This window comes from Sorex araneus, chromosome 2, assembly GCF_027595985.1.
Source record: "Sorex araneus isolate mSorAra2 chromosome 2, mSorAra2.pri, whole genome shotgun sequence".
Lineage (NCBI taxonomy): Eukaryota > Metazoa > Chordata > Mammalia > Eulipotyphla > Soricidae > Sorex > Sorex araneus.
Genome location: NC_073303.1, coordinates 134,301,968 through 134,319,403, shown reverse-complemented (window position 1 = coordinate 134,319,403; position 17,436 = coordinate 134,301,968). Strand labels below are relative to the sequence as shown.

At 43.2% G+C, this 17,436-nt stretch overlaps 1 protein-coding gene across 16 annotated transcripts in view; it reads left to right on the top strand.

The window, feature by feature from the left end:
• The window catches only part of KALRN (kalirin RhoGEF kinase), an 809,955-nt gene extending 793,683 nt beyond the window's left edge, over positions 1-16,272 (top strand). For all 16 annotated transcript variants that reach the window (XM_055128078.1, XM_055128085.1, XM_055128081.1 and 13 more), the window contains 3 exons: positions 586-786; positions 7,576-7,714; positions 8,616-16,272. In XM_055128078.1, coding sequence (XP_054984053.1) covers positions 586-786; positions 7,576-7,714; positions 8,616-9,161 — 886 coding nt within the window. In that variant the 3' untranslated portion in view covers positions 9,162-16,272. The remainder of the gene's footprint in view (positions 1-585; positions 787-7,575; positions 7,715-8,615) is intronic.
• Positions 16,273-17,436: the final 1,164 nt, after the last annotated feature.

Below are 17,436 nucleotides of genomic sequence, written 5' to 3'. Positions count from 1 at the left end.
CTTCCTTCCTTCCTTCCTTCCTTCCTTCCTTCCTTCCTTCCTTCCTTTCTTTCTTTCTTTCTTTCTTTCTTTCTTTCTTTCTTTCTTTCTTTCTTTCTTTCTTTCTTTCTTTCTTTCTTGCCTTTGGATTCACACCCAGTGGTGCTCAGGGCTTACTCCTGGTTCAAAGACTTCTCCTGGGGGGCTCAGGGGACCACACGCGATGCCAGTGATGAAGCCCACTTGCTGCATGCAAGGCAAGTGCCCTACCTGCTATACTCTTGCTCTGGCCCCACACTCCTTAAATGTTTACAAAAATGCACTTTACTTAGTAAATAAAACTCAACCTGTTCTTGATGCACAAGATAATATGGAACTCTGTTGACGAAAAGTGATAGTTCACTCTTGGCGTCTCAGAGAACCCCAGGATGCTCAGGGAGGAGAAATGGCCTTCTACTTTCCAGCCTTGTCATTTGAGAAGACAGGAACATCAGGTTGCAGTAAAAGGTCTCTATGTGTGCGCCACGAGGATACTCACATCTGTGAGCCCAGGGAGGCCGGGTGGGTGGAGGGCCCTGGCTGACGGTGCTCTCTCATGCTTTCCAGAGGCCGCTTCTCCATCGTGAAGAAGTGCGTGCACAAAGCCACACGCAAGGACGTGGCAGTGAAATTCATCAGCAAGAAAATGAAGAAGAAGGAGCAGGCTGCCCACGAGGCAGCACTCCTACAGCACCTGCAGCACCCCCAGTACATCACTCTCCATGACACCTACGAGTCCCCCACATCCTACATCCTCATCCTGGAGCTGTAAGTACTGGGAGCGGCTCTCAAAAGAGTGCCCGCAACTGAGGGGGCAGCATCTTCCCCACGCGCTTGTATGTGCCCAGTACTTGCCCCTCCAACCTATACGCAATACACCCCCACTCTATAGATGAGAAGGCTGGGAGTGAGGAGCGTCCTGAAATGCAGCACAGGAGAAGTAGGGCCTGAATCGTGCTTCTCTCTGTCCTGCAGTGGACTCAACCTGGCCAGGAGTTTCGAAGCATTGGTCAACCCTGGGCTGGGGTGGAGCCAAAATTAAAAAGGGGTTTGTGCATTTGTTCCCTGCAATTGGCATACCCAGCCAGATGCCCAGGAAATTCCTGATTACTGGGATCTTTCCTACAAAACACTCCATCCATTCCAGACTGTTGAGGGAATCAGGCAGCCTTCAACTCGCCCCTCTACTTGGCCCCATTGCCTTGGCCCTTGCTCAGAGCAACAGGCCCACGCTCTCACCTCCGTTACCCAGGCCATGAAGGAGGCCCGCTTGGTGGTGGTTCAGAGCAATCTAAACGGTCAAAGAGAACAGCACCCTCATGAAAGGCTCTCAGATGAGTAAAGATGAGGGATAAGGCCTGGAAGGCAGAGCTGTGAGACTGTCCATGGGCAAGTTCACAAGAGAAGCATGTCCACTCACAGCTGCCATTCAGCCTGACTCCTGCGTCCTTGTTGGTCTAGGTGTGCATTGGGACCAAGGTCTTAGCGCAGTAACTTACCTTACATTTATTTATGATGAAAACCAAGTGCAAACATCTTCGATTACACTTTTTAATTGAAAAGAAAAAAAGAGAAAAACACACAAGAGGAGGGGCCAGGGAGCTAGTAAAGCAGTTCAGTATCATGCCTTGCCTGGGCTGATCCCAGTTTGATTCTCAGCAACCAGATATTCCCTGGGCACCATCAGGCAAGTATACTCAGATCTTCCCATTGAACTTCTGTCCAGTTAACCCAGCAGCCTAGGAGGGATCTCCAGATCTCATGAGCACCACTCCAAAAAGTAAATAAGTAAATAACAAAAAAGAAACAAGAAGATCGATCCTGGAGCAGTACTATTAATATTACCCATTTTGGGGGGATACTGAACTGTATATGGTATATTGTTTTCACTTTGAACTTAACACTCTCCTGGTCTTTCAGAGCTTAATCCCATTGGTTAGGACCTTCTTAAATCTAGAGGCATATTCTGTTGACAGTGAGCTGTTGCAACTATTATTGCACTTTGCAATAAAATGTTTTGACACTTGCATTCCTTAACTCATTGATGTGTTACAGTGTTGCAACTTCTGTTCACTAAACTACATTCAAGTGTGAACCACCCATGGTACACACATGCACTGACTTTACCTTCAGATGTGCTAATTAGCCCTGCAAGGAAAGGAATGGGTCCCCAGGCTGTAGTAGAAGGGAAAGAAGTTGTAGAATGGAGAAAATGGACACTTGGAGCTCAGTGATGCAGCCATTGCCTTGCAGGGGTGAGGCAGAGAAGAGAAGCTGGGCTCTAAGAAACACCCTGTGGTTTGGGGCAGTGAGCTTAGTTTTATGTCCCTTGGGGACCTCATCTGTGAAGTTCTTGGCACCTCAGAGATGTGGCAGGAGAACCTAGATAAATAATGGATGAAACTAGCTAATCAAACGTTGACAAATCACTCCCTGTGGGTCAGCTGTGACTAGAACCTGGGCCGGGGGAGGAACAGAGATACAGGTCTGAGGTCCCCACTAGGGCTGAGCTCGCCTGACAAGACTTGGATGCTCTGGGGAAAGGCTGTCCTTGTGGCCCCTTGTGAGTGGCCTCGGTGGCTCCTTCCCTGGCAGGAATGAGATGAGGTTGTAAGCAGCATTCCTGGCAGAGGGTTCTGTTCTTCCAAGACAGGTGTCAATGTCCCCCCAAATAATGTTTGTGTTGCTCTGAAGTCTAGTTTCTTTGATCTCTTTGTGTGTCGTGACTTGATGTTCTTGTTGGTAATTTGTGTTTTTACTCAACCTCTGCCTGGGAACCAAGGAGACGGTTGTCAGATGCTAGCTTCCAACTCTTCCAACTCAGTTTCTCTTCCCTGTCAGAGTGTGTGTGGTGTGTATGACATGGAAGGAGTTGTTTCTACAGGAGGTCAAGAAGACCTGCTACCATACATGCTAGTTATGAAACAGTCCGTTTTCTTCCTTTGAGTTTGTTAGTATTCTCCCGCATATAAACAACCCAGCTTCCCAGCTTCAGGGCTATCTCAGAAGAGACACCAAGCCAACAGTACTCCCAGATTCACTGATCTTTGGGCTGAAAACACGGGGTCCTTCTCAGTGTGGAGGTGGGCAGCTTTCCCCCACCCTGCCCCTGTACTGCTGGGAACCCAACAGCCACACCCAACCCCCACGCCTCCAGCCTATAAATGGCCCAACTTCACAGCTTCAAATCTCAAGAGATATCAAGACAAAGAATAGTCTAGCTCTGCAGCTGCTTGGGCACTCACAGTCAGGGTGAAACACCTCCTTGGCCTTACTGGGTCCTGGCACAAATCTCATAATGAAGCAGGGATTGTTGTGATTCCCATCTTCAAGAGGAAGAAAATGAAACATGATGTTTTATTTAGTAGGGATGTGGCAGTTTGAGGCCACACCCAGCAGTATTGAGGGAATACTCCCTACATGGTGCTCTGGGACCACTCCTGTGTTAGGACCATAGAGATTGAACATGGACATCCCACAAGGAAAGGATGTGCACTAACCTTTGAGCCATCTCCACAGTTCTGAAACAGGAGTTCAAATGGCTTGCTCCCCACTCCCCAGCCTATAAGAGACCCAACCAGGGTTCTAACTGGGTCTGTCTGTCTCCTTGAACTGTGTTCTCAGTTGTAGTCTGGAAAGATTGGACAGTTGCATAGTATTCAGAAAAGGGCCAAGAATGAACTTTGCCTGTCTCCCATATTTTTTTCAATGAAAAATGAACAAAAACATGTTCTTCTGCTTGCTGCTCAACCACTGTAGGCAAGGCTTGCTTCTGGCTGACATGACTGGGAGACAAAGCATTTCACACAGCTGAGGAATATAGGCACTGAGATCCAAGAGGCCCAAAGAGTCCCAGCAAAAATAGACCCAACTAGGAAAAGTCCAAGACACATTAGACTCAAAATGACAAATACAACAAGAGAAATAGAATATTGAAAATAGAAAGACCAAAAAAAAAATAAATACAAAGGAGATCCCACAAGATGGTACTCACAAGTGGTGCATATGGTCGCCCTCTAACAGATTAAGATTGTTTAAAAACATAGCAGTCTGTCATCATCAATTGACTTTTATTGATTTATTTTCTGATAATTCCATTTTCCATTCTTCCAAGTTTTGTTGGAACAAGTAATATGAAATTAATTTGTTATATACCTGCCTAGGGGAGAGCCTAGGAAGGGAGAACCTGGCCGCATGGGAGAGCCTGGCAAGCTCCCCGTGGCAGTTTCATATGCCAAAACCAGTAACAATGATGGGTCTCATTCCCTGACCCTGAAAGAGCCTCCAATGCGGCACCATTGGGAAGGATGAGTAAAGAGAGGCTTCTAAAATCTCAGGGCTAGGACAAATGGAGACGTTACTGAGACCGCTTGAGAAATTCGACGATCAACAGAATGATGATGATGATGATGATGATGAAGGGGGTAGGCTGGAAGGTGGGAGGGAACCTGGGGGCATTGGTAGAGAGAAGGTGGTGGGCCTGGTATTGGAACATGGTATGCCTGAAGTATCTCTGTTATGAACAATTTTGTAAATAGTAATGTCTTAATAAAAAAAGGACAAAAACATTCCTGCACAACCCTCATGGGACTGCTTATAGCCTCTGATCCCATTTATTATTTATTTTATTTTTAAAAATTTTATTGAATCACCATGAGATACGGTTACAAAACTTTCATGTTTTAGTTTCAGTCATACAATGATCGAACACCCATCAATCCACCAGTGCCCATTCTCCACTACCAATGTCCCCAGTATACCTTCCACCACTCCCATCCCATCCCACCCTCCTTCTTACTCTCTACTTTTTGGCATTATGGTTTGCGATACAGATACTGAGAGGCCATCATGTTTGGTTCTTTATCTACTTTCAGCACATATTTCCCATCCCAAGCGATCCCTCCAACAATCATTGACTTAGTGGTCCTTTCTCTATTCCAGCTGCCTTTTCCCTAGCACATGAGGTAGGCTTCTAAACTGCGAAGCGATCTTCCTGGGCCTTGTATCTACTTTCCTTAGGTGTTAGTCTCATATTATGGTAATTTATATTCCACAAATGAGTGCAGTTATTCTATGTCTGTCCCTCTCTTTCTGACTCATTTCACTTAGCATGATACTCTTCATATCCATCTACTTATAAGCAAATTCCATAACTTCATATTTCCTAACAGCTGCTTAGTACACTGTGTAGATGTACCAAATTTTCTTTAACCAGCCCTCTGTTCTCAGGCAGTCGGGTTGTTTCCAGATTCTGGCTATTGTGAACAATGTTGCAATAACCATACAAGTGCAGGTCTCATTTCTATTTTACTTTTTTGCATCCCTAGAATATATTCTCAGAAGTGGTATTGCTGGGTTATATGGGAGCTCAATTTCTAGTTTTTTGGATTAATGTCATTATTTTCCAAAAAGGCTGGACCAGTCAGCATTCCCACCAACAATGAATGAGAATTTATTTATCCCCCCATCTGCACCAGGACTGGTTGTTCTTGTTCTTTTTGATGTGTGCCAGTTTCTGTGGTGTGCCAGCTTCATTGTTGTTTTGATTTTCATCTCCATGATGATTAGTGATGTAGAGGATTTTTTCTTGTGCCTTTTGGCCATTTGTATTTTTTAGGAAGTTTCTGTTCATTTCTTCTCCTCATTTTTTGATGGGATTGGAGGGTTTTTCTTGCTAAGTTCTACCAGTGTCTTACATATCCTGGATATTAAGCCCCTATCTGATGGATAGTGGGTAAATAATTTTTCCCATTCTGTGGTTCTCTCTGTAATTTGGTCACTGTTTATTTCGAGGTGCAGAAGTTTCTTCATTTAATGTAGTCATTTGTTTACATTTCTTTTCACTTTCTTGGTGTTTCATCCTTGAAGATCCCTTAGCTTCAATATTATGGAAGGTTCTGCCTACATTTTTCTCTATGTATTTTATGGATTCAAGTCTGATATTGAGGTCTTTAATCCATTTTGATCTGACTTTTGTGCTTGGTATTAGACAGAGGTCTGAATTCATTTTTTTTGCATGTAGTTGTTCAGTTTTACCAACACCACTTGTTGAAGAGGCTTTTCCTTGCTCCAATTCACATTTCTTGCTCCTTTATCAAAGATTAAGTGATCATATACTGGAGAGTCTGTATCAGAATATTCAACTCTGCTCCATTGTTCTGTGAGTCTGTTTCTCTTCCTATACCATACTGCTTTAATTACTATTGCTTTGTAGTACAGTTTGAAGTTGGGGGGAGGTGATAACACCCAGGTCCCGTTTAGTGACACCTTGCTACTATCTCTGACTTGGAGAAAACTTCCTCTGCTGTGCATTTTGATTTCCTAATAGGGTCTTTAGTCCTGGTAAGTAATTTTGAAAGTTGACCGAGAGAGAGGAAAGGTACTTGTCTTACATACAGCTGACATACAGCTGGCACTGCATAAGATCCTTTGAGCATGGTCAGGAGTGATCCCACATCACAGAGTCAGGAATAAGCTCTGAGCACCACCAGGTGTGGCCCCCAAACGAAACCAAAAAAGCTAACTGAAGATGTGGCTCAGCGGTAAGGCACTTTACTTGCAAGCTCTACAGTTGGATTTCCCAGTCCCCTGTCACAGGGTGTACTCCTGACAGCCCTGCAAGTCAGGATTGTAGTACCCTAATAAAAATGTAGTCTGCAGATAACCACCAACAAAGAAATGAAAAGCTTAACTCAATATAATATATCTTTAATAAAAGCAGAGAGATTTCTTTCTTTTTTTTTTTTTGCTTTTTTTGGGTCACACCTGGCAATGCACAGGGGTTACTCCTGGCTCTGCACTCAGGAATTACCCCTGGCCATGCTCAGGGGACCATATGGGATGCTGGGATTTGAACCCGGGTCGGCCGCGTGCAAGGCAAACACCCTACCCGCTGTGCTATCTCTCCAGCCCGAGATTTCTTTCTTTGAAGCATGTTCACATCTATGAGTTTATTTGCTGGTTAGTTTTAGTTCTGAACATTGTACTCCTGTTGGGGGTCCAACCCAAATGCATATGTGACAACATTAGTTTTCCTTGGGGAGCTGGAGGAACAGAGATCTTTGGGATCTTTCAGACTTGTGCATTATTTCTGTTTCTTCCAAAACATACATGCTCTGGTCAGTGGTTGGAAGCTTTCCACAAGAATGTCTGGAGGGTGGAAGTCAGTTAGGATAGAGAAGGGACAAGTATGACAGTAATAATTGAAAATGATTATTTTGGACAGGAACTGAGTGCTGAAAGTCGATGAAGGGATATACCTGATAAACTTTCAGTATCTGCACTGCAAACTATAAGGCCCAAAAGGAGGGGGGAGGAGGGAAACAGAGAAATAGAGAGAGAAGAAGAAAAAGTGCCTGACACAGAGGCAGGTGGTAGGATTGTGGGGAGGGAAACTGGTGGCATTGGTGATGGGAAATGTACACTGGTTAAGGGATGGGTGTTGGAACATCATATGGCTGAAACCCAATCATGAACTTTGTAATTGTGTATCTTACTGTGGTTAAATTTTAAAATTTTTTTTTAAAAAAAAACCACCACATCTGCTCTGCCTTTCAGGATGGATGATGGCCGGCTCTTAGACTATCTAATGAATCATGATGAGCTAATGGAGGAAAAAGTCGCTTTCTATATCCGAGACCTCATGGAAGCATTGCAGTACCTTCACAACTGCAGGGTTGCTCACCTGGACATAAAGGTGAGGAGGGAGAGCCTTCCCAGTTTGGGGAGATAGCTTACTGGCCAAGCACATGCCTTGCATGTTTGAGGCCTTGAGTTGGATCCCCAGTACCATATCCTGCCCACCCAGGCACCCCGAGGTGGAGCCCTACTGGTCCCCAGCAAATTATGGGCACTGCACATGTTTTGAAACTTCTGATCAGATTGCATCAGGAATTTTCCCTACACAAGGGACTTCAAAGACTAGGTGAGGGCTGGGGAAATAGCTAAAAGGATGGGAGCACATGCTCTGCATGCAGGCACCCAGGATTAAGTCCCTGGCAAAGCACGGTTCTCTGGAACATCACAACAGGAACATGCCAAGAACAGAGCTGGGAGGAGCCCCAGGCCTCTACCACAGCATCACATGGTTCAGGACCCAAGCAAGGACTGGAGATACAGTACAGAGGGAAGGCATTTGCCTTGCAGGTGGCCGTATTAGCTATGACCCTTATTGAATCCCCGATACCATATATGGTCCCCTGAACCCTGAGTTCAGAACCAGAACTAAGTCCTGAGTACTGCTGGGTGTGCCCCCTCCATAACACCCCCCACACACACACATATACACACACACACCAAAAATATTAAAAGACACAGAAGTGTATGTAGGGTTGGAGACGTAGTACAGGAGGTAAGGCATTTGGCTTGCATGAGATGGCGACACTAGTTAGAATCCTTGGCACTGCATGTGGTCCCCGAGCACTGCTAAGGGTGATTCTTGCACAGAGGGCCCTTCGTGCTGCCAGTGTGCTCTCCTCCAATTTTTACAAACAAAAAGAGGAGCATAGTTGGCAGGCTGATGAGGTGTGCAGACAGCTGAAGCCCAGGTCTGAACCCACCCTTTTCTCCCCACCCCACTCCAACCTTGCTCTCCACAGCCGGAGAATCTGCTCATTGACCTCCGGATCCCGGTGCCACGGGTGAAGCTCATCGACTTGGAGGATGCAGTCCAGATCTCAGGTCACTTCCACATCCACCACCTGCTGGGGAACCCCGAGTTTGCCGCCCCCGAAGTGATCCAAGGCATCCCAGTTTCCCTGGGCACGGACATCTGGAGCATCGGGGTCCTGACATACGTCATGCTGAGTGGGGTCTCCCCATTCCTGGATGAAAGCAAAGAGGAGACATGCCTCAACGTTTGCCGGGTGGACTTCAGTTTCCCCCACGAGTACTTCTGTGGCGTGAGCAACGCGGCCAGGGACTTCATCAACGTCATCCTGCAGGAAGACTTCCGCCGGCGGCCCACGGCCTCCACCTGCCTGCAGCATCCCTGGCTGCAGCCGCACAGCGGCAGCTACTCCAAGATCCCCCTGGACACCTCCCGCCTGGCATGCTTTATTGAGCGCCGCCGGCACCAGAACGACGTGCGGCCTGTCCCCAACGTCAAGAGTTACATCATCAACCGGGTGAGCCAGGCCACGTAGCCGCCCTCGTGGCCAAGCGCAGTGAACCAAGGCGGACTGCGTGAACGGGGTGTCCTTCTGCTCATCCCGTCACTCCACGCGTTCCCCCACATTGAGGAGTGGACGTCTTACATCTCCTCGATGTTTATTCAGGGTCTGGACCAACGCGAAGTCACCTGAGTCTGGGGCCTCTCTGGAGTCATTTAAGAGACAGGTGAAGAATCATGGGAAGGGTAGGAATATGGGCAAGTTCAACGGGACTAGGAGCTGTTGGAAGGTTTCCATTGCGCATTCCAGGAATGGAGCGGGGTGCGGGCTGCAGCCCTCAGCAGGGAGCATACACAGCCTTGGCGGAGTCAGGAAGGAAGCTCTACTTATCAGAAATGCCATGGTCGCAAGGATTCTGGTTTAGATTCCTTCGCTATAGTTTCTTAATAGCATATGGATTCACATACAGTAAATATATCCCCTTCAGGTTTCAGAGTTTTATAATATATATATAGATATAGATGTATGAAATCAATCATGTGCTCCAGTTAAGACAGTCCTTTATTTCCTGAAGCATTGCATTGTTTTGACGAAGCACAATTAGAAGACAAGTTTTTTAGAGCATTTTATAAACCTTGTATAGAAATCTTTTACCAGAACCTGTGCATTAAGGGAAAAAGCAAGGATACCTTTTACAATCTGTGAACAAGATTTTTCTCTTGGTCATATTTCACAGAGGTTCTGTAGATGAAATGTTACCCCCAAATTCATTGGCAGCTCAAAGTACTTATGGCAGAAGTACTGCCAGGAATAAATCTCCCAAAAGTCACAGCAATGGGGGCTATTTTTATGTCTACACTGTTGTGAAATATACAATGAAAATAAGTTTCCTACAAAGGGCAAATTGAAACCTTTCCCACTGGTCCTTATGAACAATGGAATCACACTTTCTGATTTTGTCTGCAGCTGTTAAATGCTGTTCTCAGAAAGTTGGCTTGCTTTATTTCTAACCCCTGATGGAAGCTAAGGGGTTATTACCAAAAGGAGGCAGCCATATATGCCTTTTAAAGGCTTGGTCCCAAGTCCTTTGTGAAGCCATGGAGTAAAATCTGATCCATTGCTCTAATGGAGCATTGAGTTTTAAGTGTAATCGCAATACACATCACCACTCAACTGTTGGTACTTCCCAGAACTGAAAGGACTAGTTGTACTTTGAGGCCAACACTGGTTTCTGGTGTATATTCTCCATACAAGATAATTATGAACTGCCCTTTTTTTCTGTTAGTGGAGAAAAAAAATTAGACCCGGAAATTTTATGTTTGCTTTTCTCTTTTTTTCAATTTTGAAGAAGAGTTTTTGTCTTTGTGTTTGACATGACCCAGCTTTTCCCCCAAGAATATGTTTTGAAATTAGAATATGTCATTTAGAATGTGTCATTTAGAATATGTCATTCAAATGCTATTTTGAAAATAGAATTTGAGTGTTTGTTCAAATCATGTTCAATGGTGGTGCTTCTCTCCTATCATAGGGTTGAGATCGTTACACGTATGTAGCATGAATTCCAAGTAGAAGGCTAGTGATGGATAAGTAGCACTGTAAGACTATCTAAATGAAAAAACAATGATGGAAACTTAACCTGAATTTTAACACAACAAACCTCTAACTCCTGTAAAGAAAGTGTAGAATTAAAAATACTCCTCATGCTTTTCCATATCTCTTAAAGTCAGCCTCCTCATCCACCTTCCACCCCATCCCATCCAAGACAAGAGATGAACAAAGTAATAGAAAGTACAAGCAATAAGACTAGATAACACTTCATGTTTTTAGGATGAACCAAATGCTTGGAAACTGACTCCGACTGTATTTGTTTCTGAGTTTTCCAGTAGCCGTAGGCATCTGAGGTGATCTTTTTCTGGTCTTTATTAAAATTTACCTGTATATACAAATGCCATAGGATATAATGTTTAACAGTTTGGAGACATTTTTTTTTTTGGACCACAGTGAAATACAATTACAAAGTTGTTTGTGATTGGGTTTGAAAACATATTTTATGAAAACTCTTTTAGTAAATGTGTCTTCATGATGATAGATCATAAAAGAATAAAGTCTGGTCCCCCGGACAGTGGTGGGAGAGACTGCAGGTGCTGAAAAGTTCCAGTATCCCTCTGCCTGGCTTGGCAAGTTCCACTCTGTTTACTATGAGTGACAAATAGACCCCCTCCGGAGTCCTTTTGAGATTTCCTGTATGCCACAGTTTTTGCTTAAGAGGGAGAGAGCTGAGGATTCAGCACATGTGATGCAAGGAGGGCACAGTGAAAAGTCTCATGGCAAATGCAACCCATGGAATGTTAGAGCCAAAGCTTTCACTGCTCAACTGAGATGGTCCCCAGGTGGAAGTTGCAGGAATGAATCTCTCCCAGGTTTCACACCTGGGGAAGTGAAGAGACAGTCGAGTGGAGGACATCACAGTGAAAACTCGTACGATTTAATTAACTGGAGCCAAAGTACAATCATTAGAGTAGAATGAGTTTATAGAGGCCCCAAGAGAAAGGGGGTATATTTTATATAGTTTGATAATGGAGAAGTACTAATAGAGAGGCTCCTGATCTGCAGAGCCCCTCATCCCTCCCAATAGAAATAAGACAGTTCTGGCTCCAGAAGTCTCCATAGTAAGTGGGACGTAACCAGGAAGCCCAGGAGAAGCTGGATATGTCCTTAAGTTTGCTCTGGGGGCCACTGCTGTGAGGGATGAAATATCACTGACCACTTTCTTATACCTGTTTTGGCAGAAATATTTATTCCTTGGTTATAGAGGTGACAAAGAACATAGTCTACTTCTATCAGAATTCTGATAGGTTTTGAAATCAGAACTTAACTAGGAATTAGTGAGTGAACTTCTAGCTGAAATGGGAAGAATAAATGTTGGCTAAAGTCACAAGTGTCTTGCTTGTCTTATACTCATTGCTTTGAGTTTGGGGGGGAGGGTGCTGTTGGGGCTGGACTGAGCTACCAGGGCGAGCCTATATATACTGTACTGTACTATGGACAGGAACATAGGGACCCATGAAAATGAGCGAGATTTCTCGTATGTCTTGACCGGTTTGGATGAAGCTGAACATTTTCCCCCTTAAAGCTGTCTTCAGAAAAATAATTTCAGTATATTGAAAAGAGCAGTTTTCCTTTTCTCACAGAAGCCTGGCTGGTCTTTGACATGCAGATCTTCGGTGTTAGCCAGGCCTGACCTTTGAGATTGCAAAATGCAGGTTCTGGCCCAGCCTAGTCTTTGGGATATAGATTCCAGGTGCCTGCCCAGTTTGTATTTGAAGTGTAGATTTCAGGTGGCAGCCCAGCCTAGTCTTTGGGATGTAAATCCAGGTGCCTGTAGCCCAAGAAAGGTTTCAGTTCTGGTTTTGTATCTTTTCTGGTTCAGTTCTGTATCTTCCCCCCCTCCCCCAGGCTACAGGCCTACTGGTACAAGGAAACAATATGTTTCCGCTGTCTCAATGTTCTTCCTGTAACTTCTTTTGATGCCTTTGGTGACATCACTGTATTGCGACATTTAGAGGTACCATGATCAATAAAAGGAGATCACAGGGCTCTCTACCTTTGCCAAGAGCCAGAGAGAGCCTTGGTCCTCCATGAAACACATTTCTTCCAAGTTCCTGATCTCAGCGCCTCTGACCGCACAAACATTCATGCAACAGGGTGCCGTCTTGATTTGTAAGAAAGACTGAAAAGATGAGGGACATGAAAGGTCTAATGGTTTATTGCATCTTTTATATTTGTTTAAAATTAAGTAGACTAATTTCTGCTTACAGCCAGAAGTGGGAATGTTTTTCAGAAATTGTACTGTTGGTAACACCCTTTGGATCTCTGACTCTCCTGAGGAGCTGATCAAGAAGAGGAAAGCTGGCTTCACCGCCTTGTGGTTTTCAGTCTTTATAAATAGTAGTGCCTTTCAGAGGGGAAGATAGGGAATAAAGAAGCTCATTGTACTTAGGTTTATCGATATCGCAGCATTTACCCCCTTTATTTTAAAATATCGTTTAAACATCTGAATATAGGGTGAGCCCATTAGGCTGAAATTCTTGAGTTTCAGCCTCGGCTATTCCTGCTTCCTTCTTTCTTACAAAAAGTCTGTTTTTTCCTGCTCCAAATGTCTCCATTGGTAAAATGAGAGTCGGGGGAAAGAGAGGACATTAATCTCATAGGAATTTAATGATGATATCTAGAAAATCTTTGATTTTTTAAAGTGCTACACACTGCCAGTGCTAAAGATTTTATTGATGATAACTTTGAACATTCCAAGTTTTTTCAATATTTGTGTCTTTTGATACCATTTGCAAACTCATGAGATTAAAATTTCATAAAAGTATCTAAATTGGGGGTACTCAGTGCTCTATGTCTAAATGTTATTTGGTCTTTGCCTGTAATTTCAATCACTAAAAAACTTGTCTACAGACAAAGGTTAGGAGAGCTGTTGGAGTCTTATGTCAAAAACCTGTTTTCTCCAGTATTTTTGGTGGCAGACACAAAAGGTAAAATGCCCTCCAAAGGGGCTGGAGGGATAGGACAATAGGCAGGGTGCTTGTCTTGCATGCAGCAGACCTGGATTCAACCCCTAGAACTCCATACAGTCCCTGAACCCTCCAGGATTATTCCTGAGCACAGAGCCAGGGGAAAGCCCAGAACATGAGCTAGTGTGTGCCCTCCCTCCCTCCACCTACCCCCCAATTAGATTCCCTCCAAAGTAAAATGACATCTCCCTTCTCAAGCTTCATGCCCAGGTAAAATTTACTGAAATGAACCCAAGCAGGCACTTTTCTCATGGGAAGGCAGTAATGGGAAGAAAATATCTTCTGATAAAACAAATTTTCAGAGTCTCACAGGCATCTCTTATAAGAGACCAATTGAATGTTTGGGTGGGAGTAGAAAGAATGGAAACGTTAGTTTGAGGAGGGGGCCTCCCCTGCATGGTTTGTAGATGACGAGATATTTTGGGAGTGTTTGCTGAGTATCTGTTATTCAGTGCCTGTGAGCTCATTTTCACTTTTTGCTTACCTGTGTGGTAAAGTGCAGACATTTAGATTTGTGAGACTATAAGGGAGCAACCATCTTATAAGCTAAATGTGGTCACTAAAACTTCATCCCATAAATTTGATAGAGAAGGGAAGGTCTCCGTAGTTTGGCAAACATGCTAGCTCACCACATCCTGTTTAGCTTTGAGAAATGTGGAGTGTATCAATTCCTTTTTCCCCTGTAAAGTGTATCTGTGGTGTCTGTGTTTGGCAAACACAGTAGGGGTGCTTTCAGGGAATTCATTCACACCACGTTTTTTTTTTTTTATTAACTATTTAAAGTCTATAAATCATTTGCAATAGAGTAATGACGCTCACACATACCCCAGCAAGAAAAGGGAAGCAACCAGGTTATTATTTATTTTCTTAAAAGAAAGGCACTGCATTGTTTTGTTAATTTTAGAGGGTTAAAAAGGGCTAAAAAGTGTCCATAGCACTAGACATTTTTAATATAAAACATTATTCATGTGATAAATTTATACAGAAACAGTAGAATTCAGAAATATCATAGGCCATATTTTCTATGAAAAGCATTTTTCCTCATTTTTGGTATATAGGGAGAAGCAAGAGCAATTTCTTAAGACAATGTTTAATCCTTAAGAGACATTTACAGGAAGCTAATATTAATACTTGTAAGCTATTTCCCTGTCAGCTTGTTTGCTAGGAAATTTTAAAATGTAGTCAGATTTAGTTTTTATGCAGATGTTGAAGGTTCACATTGCTTCGTATAAAGTTATTTTAAATGATGGAGATAGCTGAGAAAGGGACAGTGGTGGAACGAGTCCAGATACTCCTCAGAGTCCTGACTTCTGGGACTATATTTAAGCAAGCTAATATGCTAGGTCAGGAATAGCTAGTTTAACAGTTCCTCCCATGCCTAATTTCCATTATGAACTCACATCCTCGAGTACTGGGGCTGTTGCCTTGATCTCACCGGCTCTGATTATGAATTTGAAGTTAAACAGAACATACATCTTCTAACTTAAGCCATATCTATCATCTCTGTTTGGTTAGACCCTGGTGCTTTCTGTTTCTGCCAAACTTTAGCCTATTCTATGGGGATGGTGAGTAAACATAGCATTTAGGAGACATGTTAAGACTGTGAAAAAAAAATAAAAGAAATATACTTACTCTTCAGAGTGAGATCCTAGTCAGAGAACATAGTGATCAAAGTGCAAACTGTTGGAAAATATGGATATATGTACATCTGTACATGTATATAGTGTATAATATGTATGTATATGTTCTTGCTCATATGCAGAAATCTATCCATTTGAAGACAGCCCAGGTGGGTCCAATTTTTTTTTTTTACTGGATAACCAGTTAGGGCCATTCAAAACCATTAGGACTAACTTGTGGAGAACGAATCTACACATATGGGAACCAATTTACTCTCTTTTGAAGTCCATAGAAACAAATGAGCAAAGCCTGAAATGTAATGGAATCATTATTCCAGTCATCTCCTTTACCTGGAGTCATTAGTATCTCTATATCTGAATTAGTAGTTGGTTTACATACTGTACTAGCACCTCTTGATTTTTACTGACACCTTCTTCCTTCTCCCTAAGTCATTTTGAGAGTTTGAAGTGGGCTTCTCTGGCCATTTAGATCAAAGGCCTTATTCATAAGTGGACAGGTTTCCCCATAGGGACCATTACACGTATACATATAATACGTACTTCCATCAGGCTTGTAATAATTGATTTAAAATCACTCCACAGTATTGATAAATAGCTCTATATTTTCAAGGTGCAGAAGAATTCCACAGCCTTAATTATTTCAGTGTCTTGCTGGTCTGCCTTAAGTGTATCTTTTTGGGTTTTTTTTTTTGGTTGTCTTATTTTTTAAAAATTTTCTGCAGTTATTCATTTTGTATGCACATGTTGTTTTATAAAGGTAGCTTGTAAATATTTTATTTGAAAGTCAAAATCACTCATGTGTAATGTAAAGTGATGACCTACTGTCTTGTTATTATTACAGTAAATGTTGTAAGTTATGGATGAAACTTCAAAATGTACATCTCACAAGTTATGCATTCCTATAAATATACTATATTAAAGATATTGTTTCTGGTGTCTTTTTCCTAATTAAAACCTTTGTTCAGTGAGTAATATTTCCTCTTCCTCCAAACACTGAAAGGTCTTTGACAAGGTTAAACTATCACAAATATTACAACACATTTTTTTTTTGTCCAGAAAAAAACATACAGATTTGGGGCTGAGCGATAGCACAGCGGGTAGGGCGTTTGCCTTGCACGCGGCCGACCCAGGTTCGATTCCCAGCATCCCATATGGTCCCTTGAACACCACCAGAAGTAATTCCTGAGTGCAGAGCCAGGAGTGACCCCTGTGCATTGCCGCGTCTGACCCAAAAAGAAAAAAAAAATACAGATTTGTCCCTGGATCAATTTTAGAAAGAATGCAAACGCATAAAGAATGCAAATTTTACAAAGAATGCAATTTCCCCCTGTAGGATAACATAGCCTCAGGTAGTTTAGGTTTATTGGGTTACTCCCATTACAGTGCTCCTGTTCCTCTTTATTTGTAGCTTCTTTCTTAGTGTTCTGTTGACTTGTAAATAATGTTTTTCTCTTCTCCTTGAGTCCTTTGCATAGTTTATTCAGAGCAATGTCCTTTTTGTATGGACACAGGAAGACTTAGCAAATGTTATGCTTTTGTAACCTGGGAGTCATTTGACTCTACATGATATTTTCCTCCTGGGCATCTGTTCTCTCGACCTAAGCCTCAGCTGCCCTTACTTCCTAGCACCCCCAAAAGCAGGGTCCCGACGAGGGATGAGACGGACCCAGGGCAAGCAGTGAGTTGTGTGCTACCCTGGCATCGAGATGGGCCTGGCCAAAGTGCCTAATGCTTAACTATAAGTTAAGAGCTTGATCATGGACAAATGTTGTCATGATCCAAACAGTGATAACTAGATTTGGACCCTGCTAGGGTTAGGAGTGATTAATCTGGCCTGAGTGCTCTGGTCTGAGCCTGTGGCAAGATGTTGTCAGGAGAGCTGCCTTGCAAACCTCAATGTATCTCTTGCTATGTACATGCAAAAATAACTAGTATTAAAATGTTAATGAGTGTTTGGCATGGGGAGAGGAGAAAAAAACCCTTAAGAGGTATTTTGCCTACTGGCAGTCAGGAAGGGCTTTGGAATGCCCCTAGGTTGTGTTCCCTTTAAACCTGACAGCCCTCAGGAAGGGCTTTATTATGTTGATTTTG